The sequence below is a fragment of the Lepidochelys olivacea genome (assembly GCF_965140295.1).
Source record: "Lepidochelys olivacea isolate rLepOli2 genome assembly, chromosome: 8".
NCBI classification, from domain to species: Eukaryota; Metazoa; Chordata; order Testudines; family Cheloniidae; genus Lepidochelys; species Lepidochelys olivacea.
Window position 1 is genome coordinate 44470765 of NC_140418.1, and position 17465 is coordinate 44488229.

At 47.3% G+C, this 17465-nt stretch overlaps 1 protein-coding gene across 1 annotated transcript in view; it reads left to right on the forward strand.

Moving 5' to 3' along the window:
• NOTCH2 (notch receptor 2) overlaps window positions 1-17465 on the forward strand; it is a 132794-nt gene that overhangs the window by 32439 nt on the left and 82890 nt on the right. Inside the window, exon 5 of the mRNA XM_084637742.1 lies at window positions 7295-7417. Within this exon, the coding sequence (XP_084493868.1) occupies window positions 7295-7417 (123 nt within the window). The remainder of the gene's footprint in view (window positions 1-7294; window positions 7418-17465) is intronic.

The following is a 17465-nucleotide window of genomic DNA, read 5'->3' on the forward strand; positions in this document are numbered from 1 at the left end:
TTGAAGAAACAGATTGCTCAAATTTACCGACGTCTGAGACAGCTTGATTTCTCAGCCTAGTGTTGCTTTCATGTTAACCTATTGCCTTTTAATTTCCCTCTTTTTTTAAAGAAAGACTTCGTTTATGGTTAGCAGGCTCTGCAGGCTTCATCAGTGAAGCTTCAGTTCCTTGAACTGGAGCTATTGGACCTCTGTGGTGCCCAATGTTTTGTTATGCCTTGTGCTAGAATAGGGGTGAGCAAACTTTTTGGCCCGAGGGCCTCATGAGGGTTGCAAAACTGTATGGAGGGATAGGTAGGGAAGGCTGTGCCTCCCCAAACAGCCTGGCGCCCACCCCCTATCTGCCCCCTCCCACTTCCCGCCCCTGACTGCCCCTCTCAGAACCCCTGACCCATCCAACACCCTCCCCCGCTCCTTGTCCCCTGACCGCCCCCTCCTGGGACCCCCCGTCCCTAACTGCCCCCCCAGACCCTTATCCAATCCCCCTCCCTGTCCCCTGACTGCCCCGACCCCTATCCACACACACACACCCCCTGACAGGCCCCTCAGGGCTCCCATGCCTATCCAACCCCCACACCGTTCCGAGTCCCGTGACTGCCCCCCCAGAACCTCCGCTCATCTAACCGCCCCCTGCTCTCCGTCCCCTGACTGCCCCCCAGGATCCTCTGCCCCTTGTCCTACCCCCCCCCCCCACCGCTCCCCGCCCCTTACCATGCAGCTCAGAGCAGCAGGAGCTCGCAGCCCTGCCGCCTGGCCAAAGCCAACTGCGCTGCCTGGCAGGAGCAGCGGGCCAGAGCGCTGGCGGCGCGGCGAGCTGAGGCTGCGGGAGAGAGGGGACAGCAGGGGAGGGGCTGGGGGCTAGCCTCCCCAGCTGGGAGCTCAAGGGCGGGCAAGATGGTCCCACGGGCCATAGTTTGCCCACCTCTGTGATAGAACCATTGCAGAGGAAAACAGAGAACAAGAAGTTCTAAGGCCCTGATCCTGCAAAACCAATGGGACTGCTCTGCTCACATGAGTGAAGTTACCCTTTCTTGCAGGGACGCAAGGTTGGATGGGAGCGTCTTGCACCTTTTCCCTGCAGACCAGTGTTCTCTGGTTAAAATCTGGACCTTAAATATAGTCAGGAAATGACAACATAGTTACCAGAGTAGTGCACCCACATATCATTTTGATAGTTACTGTTAATGTGTCTCATTACACAACATGTACAGTGTGGGTGAGTTCTTGTTGCTCTGAGAGCCTTTCCTTTGTATGTCCTGACTGACATTCATGTCTAAATTGGCAGTGTTGTGTTGTTGTAACTTGGTTTACAAAACTTCCCATTTAAAAAAAATCAAAAGAGAAAAAAAGGTTGGTGAGCCAGGGTACTTCCACTGACTGCCCAGGTGAAGGCAAAAGCATCCCGGCATTCCTCACCCCAGTGCAACTAAGGCACCAAGAAACGTCCTGATGTTTTGGGAGATGATTCCTGGTGGCCTGAATTCTGACCCCTTCTGGTGGGAGGAGCGGGAGGGAAAGGGGCCAGCAGAAGAGTGTGAGGCACCAATGGAGAATTGAGGGAGAAGCTAGAAAGGCTTGAAAACAAGGAGTAATGGCTGAGCAGTTACAGTGGTGTCAATAGTATTCTCTTCAGTGATGCAGCTACTCTGAATGCACAGTATAGTTGATTGTAAAACTTTTAGGTTCCCAACTCATATGTGTGTGTTTATATAATCCAAATGTTGCAATTACTTATGTCACATAGCTGAAATCAAGGGAAATTCCTGCATTCTAGAGGTAAATTTACCAAAAGCTATGCCAGTGTAAACACTTCTTATACTGGTATAATTTCATCCACACCAGAGGTTGCACCAGTTTAACTAAGTAAATTCTTCTCCAGTTTTAGTCAAATTGGTATAAAAGCTGTGTAGACAATCCCTAATTCTAAACAGATGGAAAGTTTCTCAGGTCAGTCAGTTTTAGTAAATTACACTTATGAGAGATGTTTAACTTGCAGCATTTTAAACTCCTTTTAATTGTGGTGAGAATGAGTTTTATAGCTGTAAATATCTGACAAATAAGGAGTTGACTTGGCAACAGAATGTTAAACAAGTCAATAGAGGAAGTTCGTGGCTGGGAAAGTGACTATTCATTGTTATCCATCACAATAATTACCAATTCACTAAGATAAGAACCCTAGGGAATTCCAAGAGCTTGTCCAGGAAAGAATCTGTCAGACTAGAACAGACTGTGTGTGAGAACTGGAATACCTTGTAGAAAGAGGAAATAACTTCATGTGTTTGTTAGCGCTTCGTACCATGTCATACAACTGTGGCCTCAAACTGCTCTTTATTTAAACCAGAACATCCTAGAAATGTGATAGAAAAGGCGTATTAAATAGAACGGTCTATCCTGCCTGGTGTGATGCAGGGCTTTTCCTGTGGTACTGGTAGACACTAATCTCTCTAAAGGTATGTTTACACAGCCGTTGGGAACATACTTCCCAGTGAGAGTAGACAGACGGGCTAGCTCCACTCAAGCTAGCATGCGAAAGATAGCAGTGTGGCAGCAGCAGCATGAAAAGTGGCTTTGGCTAGCCACCTGAGTATGTACCCAGCTGCAGGCTGCTCCCAACAGAGCAGGGAGACAGAAAACATCAGGTGTCTGGATGCAGCAAAATAATGAATTCTGTGGCATCTTGGAAAAATACTAAGTATTGTAGCTGCAGTGTCAGTCCATGGGGCCCTGAATGACATGAATGGGGCAGTTTGCTCCTCTGCATTAATTCAGACTTGTGGCAGACTCAGGCTGGCATAAATGCATTGTTTTAGAAGCTGAGAACTTCAAACATGCACCTTGACCAGAAGGGCTAGAAATCAGTGCCTTGGGCTAGAACGGGGTGAGCAACCTTTTAACAATTAAAGCTGAACTTTAGGACAATTCTGCAGCAAGAGGTGAGTTCTGCTACAAATTCAGCCACAGTATTGCCGAGTGTGTACAGCCTGAAATAGGCATAAAAATCACACTACTAAAGTTTCAGCTGTATTTTATAAGGATTGAAATAAAGAAAATTGGATGGGGCATTTGGGAGATCAGAAGTTACCAAAAAACTTGACCACTTGCATTTTTGGAGCTGGAACTCCACAAGAGTGTGGCCCTTCATGCTTCACATTCATTTTGATCTGCTGTCCTTGGTAAGGTGCCTGGGGCTTTTGACTAAGCTTGGTGGTTGAGGCTGGTGGTTTCTATTCAAAGCCATTTCCATACACTTTTTACGCACTGCATTGCTCAAAACAGTACCTGACATGTGCGTGCTTTAGGAAATGTGTACCAGGAGATGTGTGCTTTAAAAATATTTAGGATGCTATGCACTGCTTGTAATGCCTGTTTGAAGTTGGCACAAGCTTCATAAAGTGCACACAGTACTTTCGTTTCATGCTGAGTTGCTGTATTGATCTAACTGACATGCAGCTTCCCTAATGATTGTTGTCCTGTGTTGCTGGCATCAACAAATAAATGCAAGGACAGGATCCAGGAGTTGGTAAATTATTCTTTTTCCTCTTCCACTGGCTGCTCTTAGTAGTATTCTGCAGGTGTTATTTACTTAGACCTCACAAACCCTCTGCAAGTCAGGCAGATGTGGATATCAGTATTTTCCTATGAAGAAACTGAAGCACAGAAGTCACTTGCAGCGTTGCCTTTGGCAAGTCAACTATGAGAACTAGGGTCACTGTTAATTGTGGTAGTGCCAAGGGCCAGCAAGGACAAGGCCCCATTGTCCTAGGCACTGTACAGACAGCAATAGTACACAATCTCTGCCCTGAAGCATTTACCATCTCCATAGACCAGACAAAGGGTGGGGGGAGAGGATAACATACAAGCATAGTGATCAGTGTGGTGGCCTGCAAACATCCGGTTAGTTCCACAGTTTTTCTTTTAACTTTTTTGGGATTGAGGTTTAGTGAGGAGATTTGCTAAACAAAAAGAGGTGGGGAGGTATGAAGGGCAGGAGTGGAGACAGGCTGAGATGAAAAGACGAAGGAAGAGGGGATTGGAGCGAACAGCCAGTCTGCACAGCAATGTCCAGTCAATCCTGTAGAAAATAGATCTCTATGTCTGACGTCCCCTGCTTCTGCAGCTGCTCTACTGGCTTTGGTCTGTAGCTGGCTCCTCCCTGCACTTTCTTCCCCACAGCCATGTGGCCCTGGGGAGAGGAGTTGCCACATTGTCCTAGTGCCCCCAAAGCAGGGTTTCCCCTACATAGGTTTGGCCTGGAAAGTGCTGGGGTGAATGGGACTTGGTTGGGCCCCATTTTATCCGAGTGTAGCAATACCTGCTTAAATTGCTTCTGAGGCTGCTATCTGTTTGCTAGATAGATTGCTAATCTGCTAGATCAGTGGTTCTCAACCTTTTTTGGCTCAGGACCCATTTGTAAATGTTTATGGCCTGTCACAACCCAGTAAATAGTCTGGGGGTGGAGGCCTTGGGGTGGTTTCAGTTGTATTCTATCCACTGGCAGAGTTGGGTCCTGCCCGGCACTCACCCCACCCATAGTCCGGGCTCCTGCAGCTCGTGTACTGTGAGGCTGGCTGGGTTTGGCTCTCTGCTCCAGGTGTTGCAACCTCTGGGGTTGCAGCACTGCTCAGGTTTGGCCCCGCCCCGCTGACAGGACCAAATTTGTGTGAGTGGAGTTGTGACCTGGTTCATGGGATTGCAGGGCCACTGACTCAAATCTTGCCTACCCGGACTCCCATTGTCATGACGACTGGGCCAAACCAGAGTGGAGTTGGGACCCCAGAGGTTGCAGTGCCTGGAGCAGGGAGTGAGCCCAGCCAGCCCCGTGGGACAAGGAGCCACAGGAGCTGCCACGCAGCCCTTTGAAACATTCTGGTGACCCAGTTTTGGGTCTGACCCACGGGTTGAGAAACCCTGGACTACAATACAACTCTCAACCTTGGTTTCATTTTGCCTATCTGTATAATGGAAATAGTGATTTATTCCCCTCACAAGATTTCCCAGAGGACTAAACAGTAAATGTAGTGTAGGATTCAAACATGGGACGTGCTCCATGATTTAATAGCTTTCTTCTGTTTCTGTGTTTTTTACTCTTTAATTTTACACACACATCAAAGCACCTGAAATTCATATGAGGTACAGTGGAATTGCTAAATGTACAGTTCTCCTCTGGGCCTTGCCTGTTAGAGAACGGGGAAAGTCCTAATGTCACCAAAGCCAATGAAAGTTCCTCATTAGCTCTGGGGGCTGGCACTTTAGCTTTTGGAGCTGATGGTCCTGGGCGTGTTTGCTGCTCATGTTGGTTGCATGAGTGCAGCATGTGAACAATGATCTTGTCTTCTTACAAAATAATTTTACCTGGGGAAGTTTGGGGGTGCACTCAGTATTCATGAGATGAGACAACTGGAAAAATCAGGGGTTGGAAAACTTTTCCAAACAGCCTAATTTCTGTGCGACCTCGAACTCAAAAGCAGGTTGTCCTGACTCTCCAATGCAGAGGTGGCCAACCTGAGCCTGAGGAGCCAGAATTTACCAATGTACATTGCCAAAGAGCCTCAGTAATATGTCAGCAGTGCCCCATCCGCTCCCCAGCCCCTCCTCCCTGCCGACAGCCCCCCCCCATCAGCGCCTCCTCCCCCCACCCACCACAATCAGCTGTTTCACGTGTGCAGGATGGGGGAGGGGGAAGGAGTGAGGGCATGGCAGGCTCAGGGGAAGGAGCAGGGGCCTTGGGGGAAGGGGTGGAGTGGGGGCAGGGCTTGGGGCAGAGCAGGGGGTTGAGCAGTGAGCACCCCCCAGCACATTGGAAGTTAGCATCTATATCTTCAGCCCCGAAATCAGTGCCTAGGCAAGGAGCCGCATATTAACCTCTGAAGAGCTGCATGCAGCTCCGGAGCCACAGGTTGGCCGCCCCTGTTCCAATGTGTCTTAGATGCCTGGTCCTGTGAGTACACTTGTGAAACCTGTTCAGTTTGGGATTTATTTGATCTAATGTTCACCATGCTCTGAAGTCTGTGAGGTAGGGGAGCCCATGACCATCACTTCTTGGGAGCCTTCTATCAGATACAGGGAGGCACTGCTGCAGAGCTGGCATCAGAGCTACACCTCTCTAATCTAGCTCTGAGGTGTCCACAACAGAACACTGACACTCGAGGGGAAGAGTTCATGCTCTGGATGAAGGAGTTGTGTCATTGTAATAATCCAAAAATCCTCAGAGACTAATCTGATTTACAAGCTATATATTCTGGAATTGTTCACTCCAACCACATTGAAATGCAGCCTCCTTTAGTACAAGAAGTGAAGAATGCCTTATCCAACAGAAACTGCAGGCTGATTTTGAGGAGGCGTGATGTAAGTGAGTTGGAGTTTGGCCGGGGTACAAGGATAGCTTCCTATGAGAAGTGCCTTGGGTTCTTCAGGCACCCTAAGTGGTCAGGGCATGAAAATCAAATTGAGGAGGGTACAGGTGGGTAAGACTGGGGAGAGAATACAAGCAGGAAGGAGTCCCCAAGCAGGAAGGCTATTCTGCACTGGCCTGGAACATAAAAGGCAACTAAATATAGGGGAAGGGAGGAAGAATGAGCCAAACCAGCCAAAAGGAAAGAGAATAGCTAGTGAGAGAAACTAAAATGGAAAACAGGAAAGGTTTATAAAAATGAAGAGAACAAGCCATTCATGTGCATGCCATGTTACGTAAGTATTGTTTGCAGAGGCCAGCTGCGAGCCCTATAACTGTAAAGACCAGAGGGGGCGAGGGTTGGGAAGGTGGTTGCAGACTTTAAGAGGCTACCTGAGTTTTTATTGAGTAGTAGTTCTTCTTTCAGGATTTAGTTTATAGGTTGGGTGAGATGAAGCTAATCCAAGTAGACACACCTGGGAGCCAGGTATTATCAAGAGGCACTAACAGCTGCTGCAGCATGTTTCCATTAAGGCAACAGGGAAGTCTATAAAGAGAGCAGAGAAAGATAGTAGGGGACCAGCCACCAGGTACTGCCTAGAATGGGGCCAGTTAAACTGCTGATGTTCATAACTCCTGGGATATGTTCTTGTTGCTTGGTCCGGCCCATTTCCCCCAAGCCAACCTACCTGTACAAGCCAACCTACCTGTACAAGCCCTTTGGGCTCAGTAATGGCAGAATATTGTTACTGACAAGTCTTGGTTCAGACTGTTGCTCCATTGTGCAGCAGGGAGCTAGACCAACAGGAAAAGCATGTTAAACACCAGTTCACACAGACAGGTAATCCTCTTTAACGGACCCCTGAAAATAATTTTAGTCTCATGTGTTTCAAATTTGGCCAGGCTTTGAAGGAAGCACCTGTGAGCAGAATATTGATGACTGCCCAAATCATAATTGCCAGAACGGCGGGATTTGTGTGGATGGTGTGAACACTTACAACTGCCACTGCCTCCCACAGTGGACAGGTAGGTACTGTGTAACGTATTTCTGTTGGGGCTCAGTGGCTCATAGGACTGGGATGCAAAAGCTTTTACTCACCAGTTTAAATCTAGTTTAGGGTGGGAGTGTCTGAAAGCTGTTAACACCTGCTGAGTAGCCTGTGATGGTGAGTGTCAGTGACATTCTTAGCGGATGGTGACCACATCAAAGCCACCACAACAATGGAGGATTAATTCCCATTTTACCACTGGGTGGTGGTCCGAACAGATCAGGGATAAGGTATATTGGTGAGGGGAAAGAGAGAGAGAATATATAGGAATCGTATGTTACTCCTGCTATGCCATTTCTTTTCTATGGCTTGACACCCATTGAGACTTTCACAAGCATTAAATAAATATAAAACAAAAAAATAATTGCACCAAATACATGTGACTGAATCTTCACTTGGATTGTGCCTGTGTGACTGCTGCAGGATGCTGTCACTGTACAGCTATAGCACACATTCCACAGCTGCATAAAAATGCAACTGTACTGTGTACAAAGTTGTGTGGTGGTCAGGAAAATATTGTACAAGATGTAAGAGAGCAGCCTACAGGACATGCTGTCTTGTTGAATGGTAAGATGATTCTGGCCTTCATAAAGAGCAAAACTAAGGGTATGTCTACACTACGAAATTAGGTTGAATTTATAGAAGTCGAATTTTTAGAAAGTGATTTTATACAGTCGATTGTGTGTGTTCCCACTTAAAACCATTAAGACTATTAAGTCAGCGGAGTTCGTCCACAGTACTGAGGCTAGTTTCAACTTCCGGAGTGTTGTACTGTGGGTAGCTATCCCACAGTTCCCGCAGTCTCCACTGCCCATTGGAATTCTGGCTTGAGATCCCAATGCCTGATGGGGCAAAAAACATTGTCGCAGGTGGTATGGGTATATGTCGTCAGGCCCCCATTCCCTCCTTCCCTCCGTGAAAGCAACGGCAGACAATCGTTTCGTGCCTTTTTTTCATAGGTTACCCGTGCAGGTGCCATACCATGGCAAGCATGGAACCCGCTCAGCTCACCATCACCATATGTCTCCTGGGTGCTGGCAGACGTGGGACTGCATTGCTACACAGCAGCAGCTCATTGCCTTGTGGCAGCAGATAGTGTAGTGTGACTAGTAGCCGTCCTCATCGTCTCCTGGGTGCTCTGGCCAGCCTTGGTCAGGTCAGTCGGGGCACCTGGGCAGACATGGGTGCTCCTGGCAGATCTCAATGAGGTGTGTCGGGGGCACCTGGGCGGACATGGGTGCCCCAGCGGACCTCGGTAAAGTCTGTCGGGGCACCTGCGCATAAATGGGAGTGACTCAGGTCATTCTCTTCTTTAAGTTTTGTCTAATGGAGATTCAGTCCTGCCTGGAATATTGCCAGAGGGATAGCTCTCCCAGCCAGCAGCACCGTCTGCTGCCAGCCTACCCCTCCCTCCCTCCGTGAAAGCAACGGCTGACAATCGTTTCGTGCCTTTTTCCGTGCGGGCGCCATATTGCTGTCAGCATTGTCATGCACCCGCCGCTTCTGCTGGCACTCTGCTCTCCTGCTCACACCATACCACGGCAAGCATGGAGCTCGCTCAGATCACCGCAGCAGTTGTGACCGCTCTAAACACCACGTGCGTTATCCAGCAGTATATGCAGAACCAGAACCTGCAAAAGCAGGTGAGTAGGCGACGGTAGCGCAGTGAGGAGAGTGATGAGGACATGGACACAGACTTCTCTCAAAGTACGGGCCCCGGCAGTGTGGCCATCCTGGTGGCATTGGGGCAGGCTCATGCCGTGGAATGCCGATTCTGGGCCCTGGAAACAAGCACAAACTGGTGGGACCACATAGTGTTGCAGGTCTGGGACGATTCCCAATGGCTGCGAAACTTTCGTATGCGTAAGGGCACTTTCATGGAACTTTGTGACTTGCTTTCCCCTGCCCTGAAGTGCCAGAATACCAAGATGAGAGCAGACCTCACAGTTCACAAGCAAGTGGCGGTAGCCCTGTGGAAGCTTGCAACGCCAGACAGCTACCGGTCAGTCGGGAATCAATTTGGAGTGGGCAAGTCTACTGTGGGGGCTGCTGTGATGCAAGTAGCCAACGCGATCACTGAGCTGCTGCTATCAAGGGTAGTGACTCTGGGAAATGTGCAGGTCATAGTGGATAGCTTTGCTGCAATGGGATTCCCTAACTGCGGTGGGGCGATAGACGGAACGCATATCCCTATCTTGGGACCAGACCACCAAGGCAACCAGTACTTAAACCGCAAGGGGTACTTTTCAATGGTGCTGCAAGCACTGGTGGATCACAAGGGACGTGGGACGGCTGGGAAAGGTACATGACGCTCACATCTTTAGGAACTCTGGTCTGTGGGAACGGCTGCAGCAAGGGACTTACTTTCCAGACCAGAAAATAACTGTTGAGGATGTTGAAATGCCTATAGTTATCCTTGGGGACCCAGGCTACCCCTTATTGCCCTGGCTCATGAAGCCATACACAGGCACCCTGGACAGTAGTCAGGAGCTGTTCAACTATAGGCTGAGCAAGTGCAGAATGGTGGTAGAGTGTGCATTTGGATGTTTAAAAGCGCGCTGGCGCAGTTTACGGACTCAGATCTCCGTGAAACCAATATTCCCATTGTTATTACTGCTTGCTGTGTGCTCCACAATCTCTGTGAGAGTAAAGTGGGAAATGTTTATGGCGGCGTGGGAGGTTGAGGCAAATCGCCTGGCCGCTGATTACACATAGCCAGACACCAGGGCGGTTAGAAGAGCACAGCAGGTGTGCTGCGCATCAGAGAAGCTTTGAAAACCAGTTTCGTGACTGGCCAGGCTATGGTGTGAAAGTTCTGTTTGTTTCTTGATGAAAACCCGCCCCCTTGGTTCACTCTACTTCTCTGTAAGCCAACTGCCCTCCCCTCCCTCCTTTGATCAGCACTTGCAGAGGCAATAAAGTCGTCATTGTTTCAAATTCATGCATTCTTTATTAATTCATCACACAAATGGGGAGATAACTGCCAAGGTAGCCCGGGAGGGGTGGGGGACGAGAGAAGCACTGGGGAGAGGAGGGAAGGACAAGGCCACACTGCACTTCAAAACTTATTGAATGCCAGCTTTCTGTTGCTTGGGCAGTCCTCTGCAGTGGAGTGGTTGGGTGCCTGGAGGTCCCCCCCACCGCATTCTTGGGCATCTGGGTGAGGAGGCTATGGAACTTGGGGAGGAAGGTGGTTGGTTACACAGGGGCTGCAGCGGTGGTCTGTGCTCCTGCTGCCTTTCCTCCACCTCAACCATACGCCGGAACATATCAGTTTGATCCTCCAGTAGTCTCAGCATTGCATCCTGCCTCCTTTCATCATGCTGACGCCACCTCTCCTCTCGCTCATCCCTCCTCTCCTCTTGCTCATCCCTCCTGTCCTTGCATTCATTTTGTGCTTTCCTGGACTCTGATATTGTCTCCTGCAATGCATTGTGCTGGGCTCTTTCAGTGTGGGAGGCCTGCATGAGCTCAGAGAACATTTCATTGTGAGTGCGTTTTTTCTTTACTTCTAATCTTTGATAGCCTCTGGGACTGAGATGATAGGGGGAGCGCTGAAACATTTGCAGCTGCGGGTGGGGAAAAAAGGGAGATTAGTCATCTTTAAAAAGAGACTTTAAAAGAGATTTTAGAGAACAATGGGTGGATTCTTTCATGGTGAACCAAGCTGTTAACATTACATAGCATGTGTGGTTTCTTTACAAGGTCGAATTTTGCCTCTTATATCGAGGTCCTGCCGGTATGGTGTGAGATCTCACACGCAGGGCTGGCGGGCAACAGAATTTGGCTTGCAGGCAGACATGGTAAGCCACAGTCTTTTGGCTTCTTTAACTTTCCTAACATGTGGAAACAGTTTCAAACAGCAGCACCCTAATTTCACATACCAAGCACCCATTGGGTTTGCCCTTTAAAATGGCTTGGCAATTTAAAAGAAGGGGCTGCGGTTTTCGGGTTAACTTGCAGCACAAACCCAACTACTGCCCGCCCCCTTACCCCACACACACTGAATTCTCTGGGATGATTGCTTCACCTCTCCCCCCACTGCGTGGCTAACAGCGGGGATGATTTCTGTTCAGCCACAGGCAAACAGCCCAGCAGGAATGGCCACCTCTGAATGTCCTCTTAATAAAATTCCCCTATTTCAGCCAGGTGACCATGAATGAGATCATTCTCCTGAGGATAACACAGAGAACGGATGTTGCAGGAAGGCCAGCAAACACTGGGACCATACGCTGCCATGCTTTGTTATGCAATAATTCCAGACTACGTGCTGCTGGCCTGCTGTGGTAAAGTGTCCTACCGTGGAGGATGGAATAAAGCTGCCCTCCCCAGAAACCTTTTGCAAAGGCTTTGGGAATCCATCCAGGAGAGCTTCATTGAGATGTCCCTGGAGGATTTCCGCTCCATCCCCATACACGTTAACAGACTTTTCCAATAGCTGTACTGGCTGCGAATGCATCCCAAGTCTTCAGGGCAAATTAATCATTAAACACGCTTGCTTTTAAACCGTGTATTATATTTATAAAGGTACACTCACCCGAGCTGCCTTCTCCGCCTTCAAGGTTTAGGAGCCCGGGTTGGGAGGATATTGGCTCCAAGGTGATAAACAATTCCTGGCTGTCAGGGAGAACGGTTTCTCCGCTTGTCTGGTGTGCGCTATCTTCAACCTCCACCTCCTCGTCATTTTCCTCGTCCCCAAAATCCTCATCCCTGTTGCGTGAGACTCTCCCCTTGCAGGAGTCCAAGTACAGGGGTGGGGCAGTGGTAGGGGCACCCTCTAGAATTGCATGCAGCTCATCATAGAAGTGGCATGTCTGGGTTTCTGACCCCAAGCGGGCATTTGCCTCTTGGGTTTTTTGGTAGGCTTGCCTAAGCTCCTTAAGTTTCACTTGGCACTGCTGCGGGTCCCTGTGATAGCCTCTGTCCTTATGCCCTTGGAGATTTTTTCAAATATTTTGGTATTTCGTCTTTTGGAACAGAGTTTTGATAGCACGGATTCATCTCCCCATACAGCGATCAGATCCAGTACCTCCCGTTTGGTCCATGGTGGAGCTCTTTTGCGATTTTGGGACTCCATGGTCACCTGTGCTGAAGAGCTCTGCATAGTCACCTCTGCTGATGAGCTCACCACACTGGCCAAACAGGAAATGAAATTCAAAAGTTCACTGGGTTTTTCCTTTCTACCTGGCCAGTGCATCTGAGTTGAGAGTGCTGTCCAGAGCAGTCACAATGGAGCACTCTGGGATAGCTCCCAGAGGCCAATACTGTCAAATTGCGTCCACACTACCCCAAATTCGACCCAGCGAGGTTGATTTCAGCGTTTATCCGCTCGTTGTGGAGGAGTACAGAAACCGGTTTTAAGATCCCTTAAAGTCGGAAAAAATGGCTTCGTAGTGTGGACGGGTGCAGGGCTAAACCGATCTAACGCTGCTAAATCTGACCTAAACTCGTAGTGTAGACCAGGGCTAGGTAAATGCATCAGTGTGATTATGGTGCGGTACCAGCCACTCCTTAGTTTGCAACTGACTTTTAATTAAATGTAATTTTGCCCCCACTTCAAAATCCACCAGTAAAGAAACAGCTGCAAAACTAGTAGACTACATCTGGAGCCAATGTAGAATTTTTCCTACAAATTGTTCATGAATTATGACCCTAAACACAGGCTTCTTGTACTCTTGTGGACCTCTAATGCGATTTGCTCCTTAAAAAACAAACAAACAAAGCTTAATTGTACTTTCCTATGAGATCTAGTAATCTTCAAAGCTGTACGCTAGATTAGGCCATATTAAAGTTTTTTAAATACGAAAATCTCTGGATCAGCAGCTCAGGCAAGCGTAAGGTAGGGAATTTGGCTGCTGGAGACTGAAGGTTTCATAAAATCTTTCTAGCTTTTTTTCCTGGTACAGATAATCAGCCTCATTGTAAACAGTCATAAAGGAGGCTTGTAAATGGAAAATAACTTTCCACCAAAATTGAACTTAATCAGAAAATTTGTTTTTAAGTGAAAACACATCAGCGAGTGAGGTGTCCCACAGTGTGACTTGTAACACTTTTCTCTATGTCCAAGCTTACGAAAAGAGTGGAGAAAAATAATTCATGTTTGAAGAGTGGCTGCCTCTCCTAGCCCTAACCTGCAGGAGACCTGCAGAGCACGGAACTGGAGAGAGCAGGGGCCTTGGAGGGCATGAGGGAGGCACTCAGTGGGAGAACCCGAGTGAACCTTTTGAGCTCTCATGCTTGCCCCACGCTGCAGACCTTAAAAGATTTGTTTTGACCTATAGCATCTGCAAGCTTTAAGCTGATTTGGGGGTCCTCCTGAGCCTTAGATTTATGGGGTATCCTTTTGACCCCTCTCATGACACTTAGCAATAGTCCACTGAAGAGGCCACTCTGCCTTGTTGGGGCATCATGACCTTAGCTAGGCATACAGGTTTGTTGGCAGGGGCTGCTGACTAGCCCATCCTACAGTTCACGTGAGGGAGAGGTTCCTGATAGGCCATGAGCTTGCTAAGGCTTGTGGGAAGGTTGGGGCTATGGTTAAATTCTCAAGGCTTTCAGAGGCAAAGGCTGGAGTTCCCAACAGTGAGCACCTTGGGCTGTGGGCTGCTAGGCTCAGGAAGTTTTTCATGATCCATCGAAGGCCCTTAAGGGGCAGAAGCGTTTACCCAGGCAGAGCCCTCCTCCTGTGTACATCCTAAGGTCTGCAGGAGATGGGTATTCTCTGGAGGATCTTACATGTGCATTAACAAGGCTCCCCTTCTGCAAAAGCAAAGGGAAGGGAAGGAATGCTGCATACCTTATCCCCTTTGCTCTCTAGAACCAGGCTAAAATTTTACAGAAAAGGTTTGTGTGGGAATTACCTTCATTTTAAGGTATAGTTAAGGTTGTGGGCACATCAGAGCTTTGTGTATGTTACCTTTCAAAAACACTGGCATTTTAGACCCTGCAGACTTTAGACGCTATGAGAATTCAGAATGAAAGCTGAATGTATATGAATGTATACAACCCAAACTGCTTTATCCATAACAAGCAGTTCCACCTTCAGCAATACCTCAGCATTTTCACTGCTACCTCTACTCTGAACTGAGGGCTCGATTCTGTGAAGCACTGAGGACATTAAGTGCCTTGCATGAGGTATTGGCACCTTACTGAAACAGGTCATATGGCAGGTGGCGATCAGTTATCAGTGTCACTGGACAACAGCTAAAATGTGGCCAGATCTTGTAACTGTAGCACTTACATTGAAAGAGCAAAGGTTAGCAGCTCGCTTCGTCGGGTGCGTGCTGTGGAGAATGCAAGGGATGTTTGTTTTTGTACACGCGGGTCATTGGGGGATGGGTGTTTGTCACTGCAGGGGGTTTTCTCTCCCCCCACCCCACTGTCCTGCTGGTGGTAGCTTGTGTGGAGTGATCGCTCTCCTTGCAATGTGTGTGGTGATCGGGGTGGGACATTTTCAGCACAAGTCCAGGTTTTTTCTCCCCCACCCCCCAACTAAAACCCCTCCAACGCATTATCAAGGATCTACAACCTATCCTGAAGGATGACCCAACACTCTCACAAATCTTGGGAGACAGGCCAGTCCTTGCTTACAGACAGCCCCCCAACCTGAAGCGAATACTCACCAGCAACCACATACCACACAACAGAACCACTAACCCAGGAATCTATCCTTGCAACAAAGCCCGTTGCCAACTGTGTCCACATATCTATTCAGGGGACACCATCATAGGGCCTAATCACATCAGCCACACTATCAGACTCGTTCACCTGCACATCCACCAATGTGATATATGCCATCATGTGCCAGCAATGCCCCTCTGCCATGTACACTGGTCAAACTGGACAGTCTCTACGTAAAAGAATAAATGTACACAAATCAGATGTCAAGAATTATAACATTCATAAACCAGTCGGAGAACACTTCAATCTCTCTGGTCACGCGATTACAGACATGAAAGTTATGATATTACAACAAAAAAACTTCAAATCCAGACTCCAGCGAGAGACTGCTGAATTGGAATTCATTTGCAAATTGGATACAATTAACTTAGGTTACCTTGCATAATGACTTAGCCACTCCCAGTCTCTGTTCAAGCCTATTTCCCCTTGTTTTTTCCTAACCCCCTCCCCCCCAGACGTTCTTGTTAAACCCTGGATTTGTGCTGAAAATGGCCCACCTTGATTATCATACACATTGTAAGGAGAGTGATCTCTTTACATAAGCTATTACCAGCAGGAAAGTGGGGTGGGGGGAGAGAAAACCTTTTGCAGTGATAAACACCCATTTTTTCATGATTTGTGTGTATAAAAACAAACATCTTCTGTATTTTCCACAGTATGCATCCGATGAAGTGAGCTGTAGCTCACGAAAGCTTATGCTCAAATAAATTGGTTAGTCTCTAAGGTGCCACAAGTACTCCTTTTCTTTTTGCGAATACAGACTAACACGGCTGTTACTCTGAAACCTGTCAAAGGTTAGTATGGTGATCAAACAGCACAGGTGGTATTGGAGGAGCATGTGTACAAAACACAAAAGATTAACGTTCTCTGGCACACATTTTCAATGCTTTATGGTGCACAAATTTTTAAGACCTATGAGGGCAGAGTTGCTTTAACATTGAATGTTCACACTTCCAGTGATTTGGATTTCTTTTAGGTTAACCTTGACTCTGAACTTTTTCGTTTCTAATTTTTAACTCATAATGTTCATTTAAAGGAATACACATTCAATCCAATGATACTTTCCTGGAACCTTAGCTTCATTTTCACAACAAAATTTGTTTGGAAATGTTAGTCTTTACCTGGCATCTCCCATGAATGTAGCAAACTACTTTTCATGCTAAGGGAATCTTCACTTTTTATATCCATGTCATTCTCCCATGTCAAATTAAATTAGATAAATATTATTTTATATTGTGTCCAAAGTGCACTGGGCACTTCAGACAAAAGACATGGTTGCTACTCTTTAGAGAGTCATCTAAATGCTGTAGCATGAGTTTCCCACCAGGATGTATCTTTCTGTCTTGAATCTTTGCATGGTAATTTGACATGTTGCCAATATTCCATGCCCATCCAGCACAGCTGGGGGTCATCCTTTGTTTAATGTTACTACTACTTCACCATAATCTAGTATGGTTATCACATAAACATTCAGAGAGGATGCTACTATTACAAGCCCACTGAGACATCCTCAGAATTAAATTGTGCCTCAAATCCAAGTGAATAATGTTGGGTAAATGCAAGTATTATTGCTATCAACCCTGCAGGGTTTGGATACTTCTGTGGTTGGGATTTCTTAAAATAACCAGATATGGAGCTGCAGGAACAGATCTTTACATGTCTTGCATGAGTGTTTTGGTGAGGCATGGAGCATCTCTTGTGTAGCCAAACTAATTTTCAACTGTTTACGGCTGTAGAGTAGAGCTTTGCTAATTTTTAACTGAGATGGGCTGGGAAGCAAAAACTGTTTCATGGAGTCTCTTTTGAAAGTGACAGCTCATACTGCTGGTCTCTTATGATTCAGTAAAGGTAGGCACTGCTTTGGAAGCCAAAATCCTGTGGGATGATCTTGAATTGATGCAGTGCCGCTCCACTTATCGCTTTTTTGGGAAAAAGTGTGGTCACAATTTATGTATGTGTAGGCAAGCTTATTACTATGCTTGGCCTATAGAGATGTTACGTTTTGTGAAATGGTTGGAGGATGTAAGTGCTAAGCCTTCGTAGTGTTGTTCCACAGCCTCCTCTTGTAGAGTTTGGTTGTCAAGCTGAGTCCAATTTAAACTGTTTGTTTGCAATTTGAATTTCTCCTTTATAGCAAATCACTCTTAATCTCTGTGCCATGTCCTGTGTGGAGCAGTATTGTGGATACCTAATGTAATCTGTGCTGCATCCTGGGAAGAACAGGACTGTGTAGTATCAAAGCCCCTACTTGTTGAAGAAGCCATCTGCCAGGCGCAATTCTTTGTAGTCTGGCCCACCTCACATTGCAAATATGAATTTCTCTGTTGGTGCCCAAATTCAGCCCT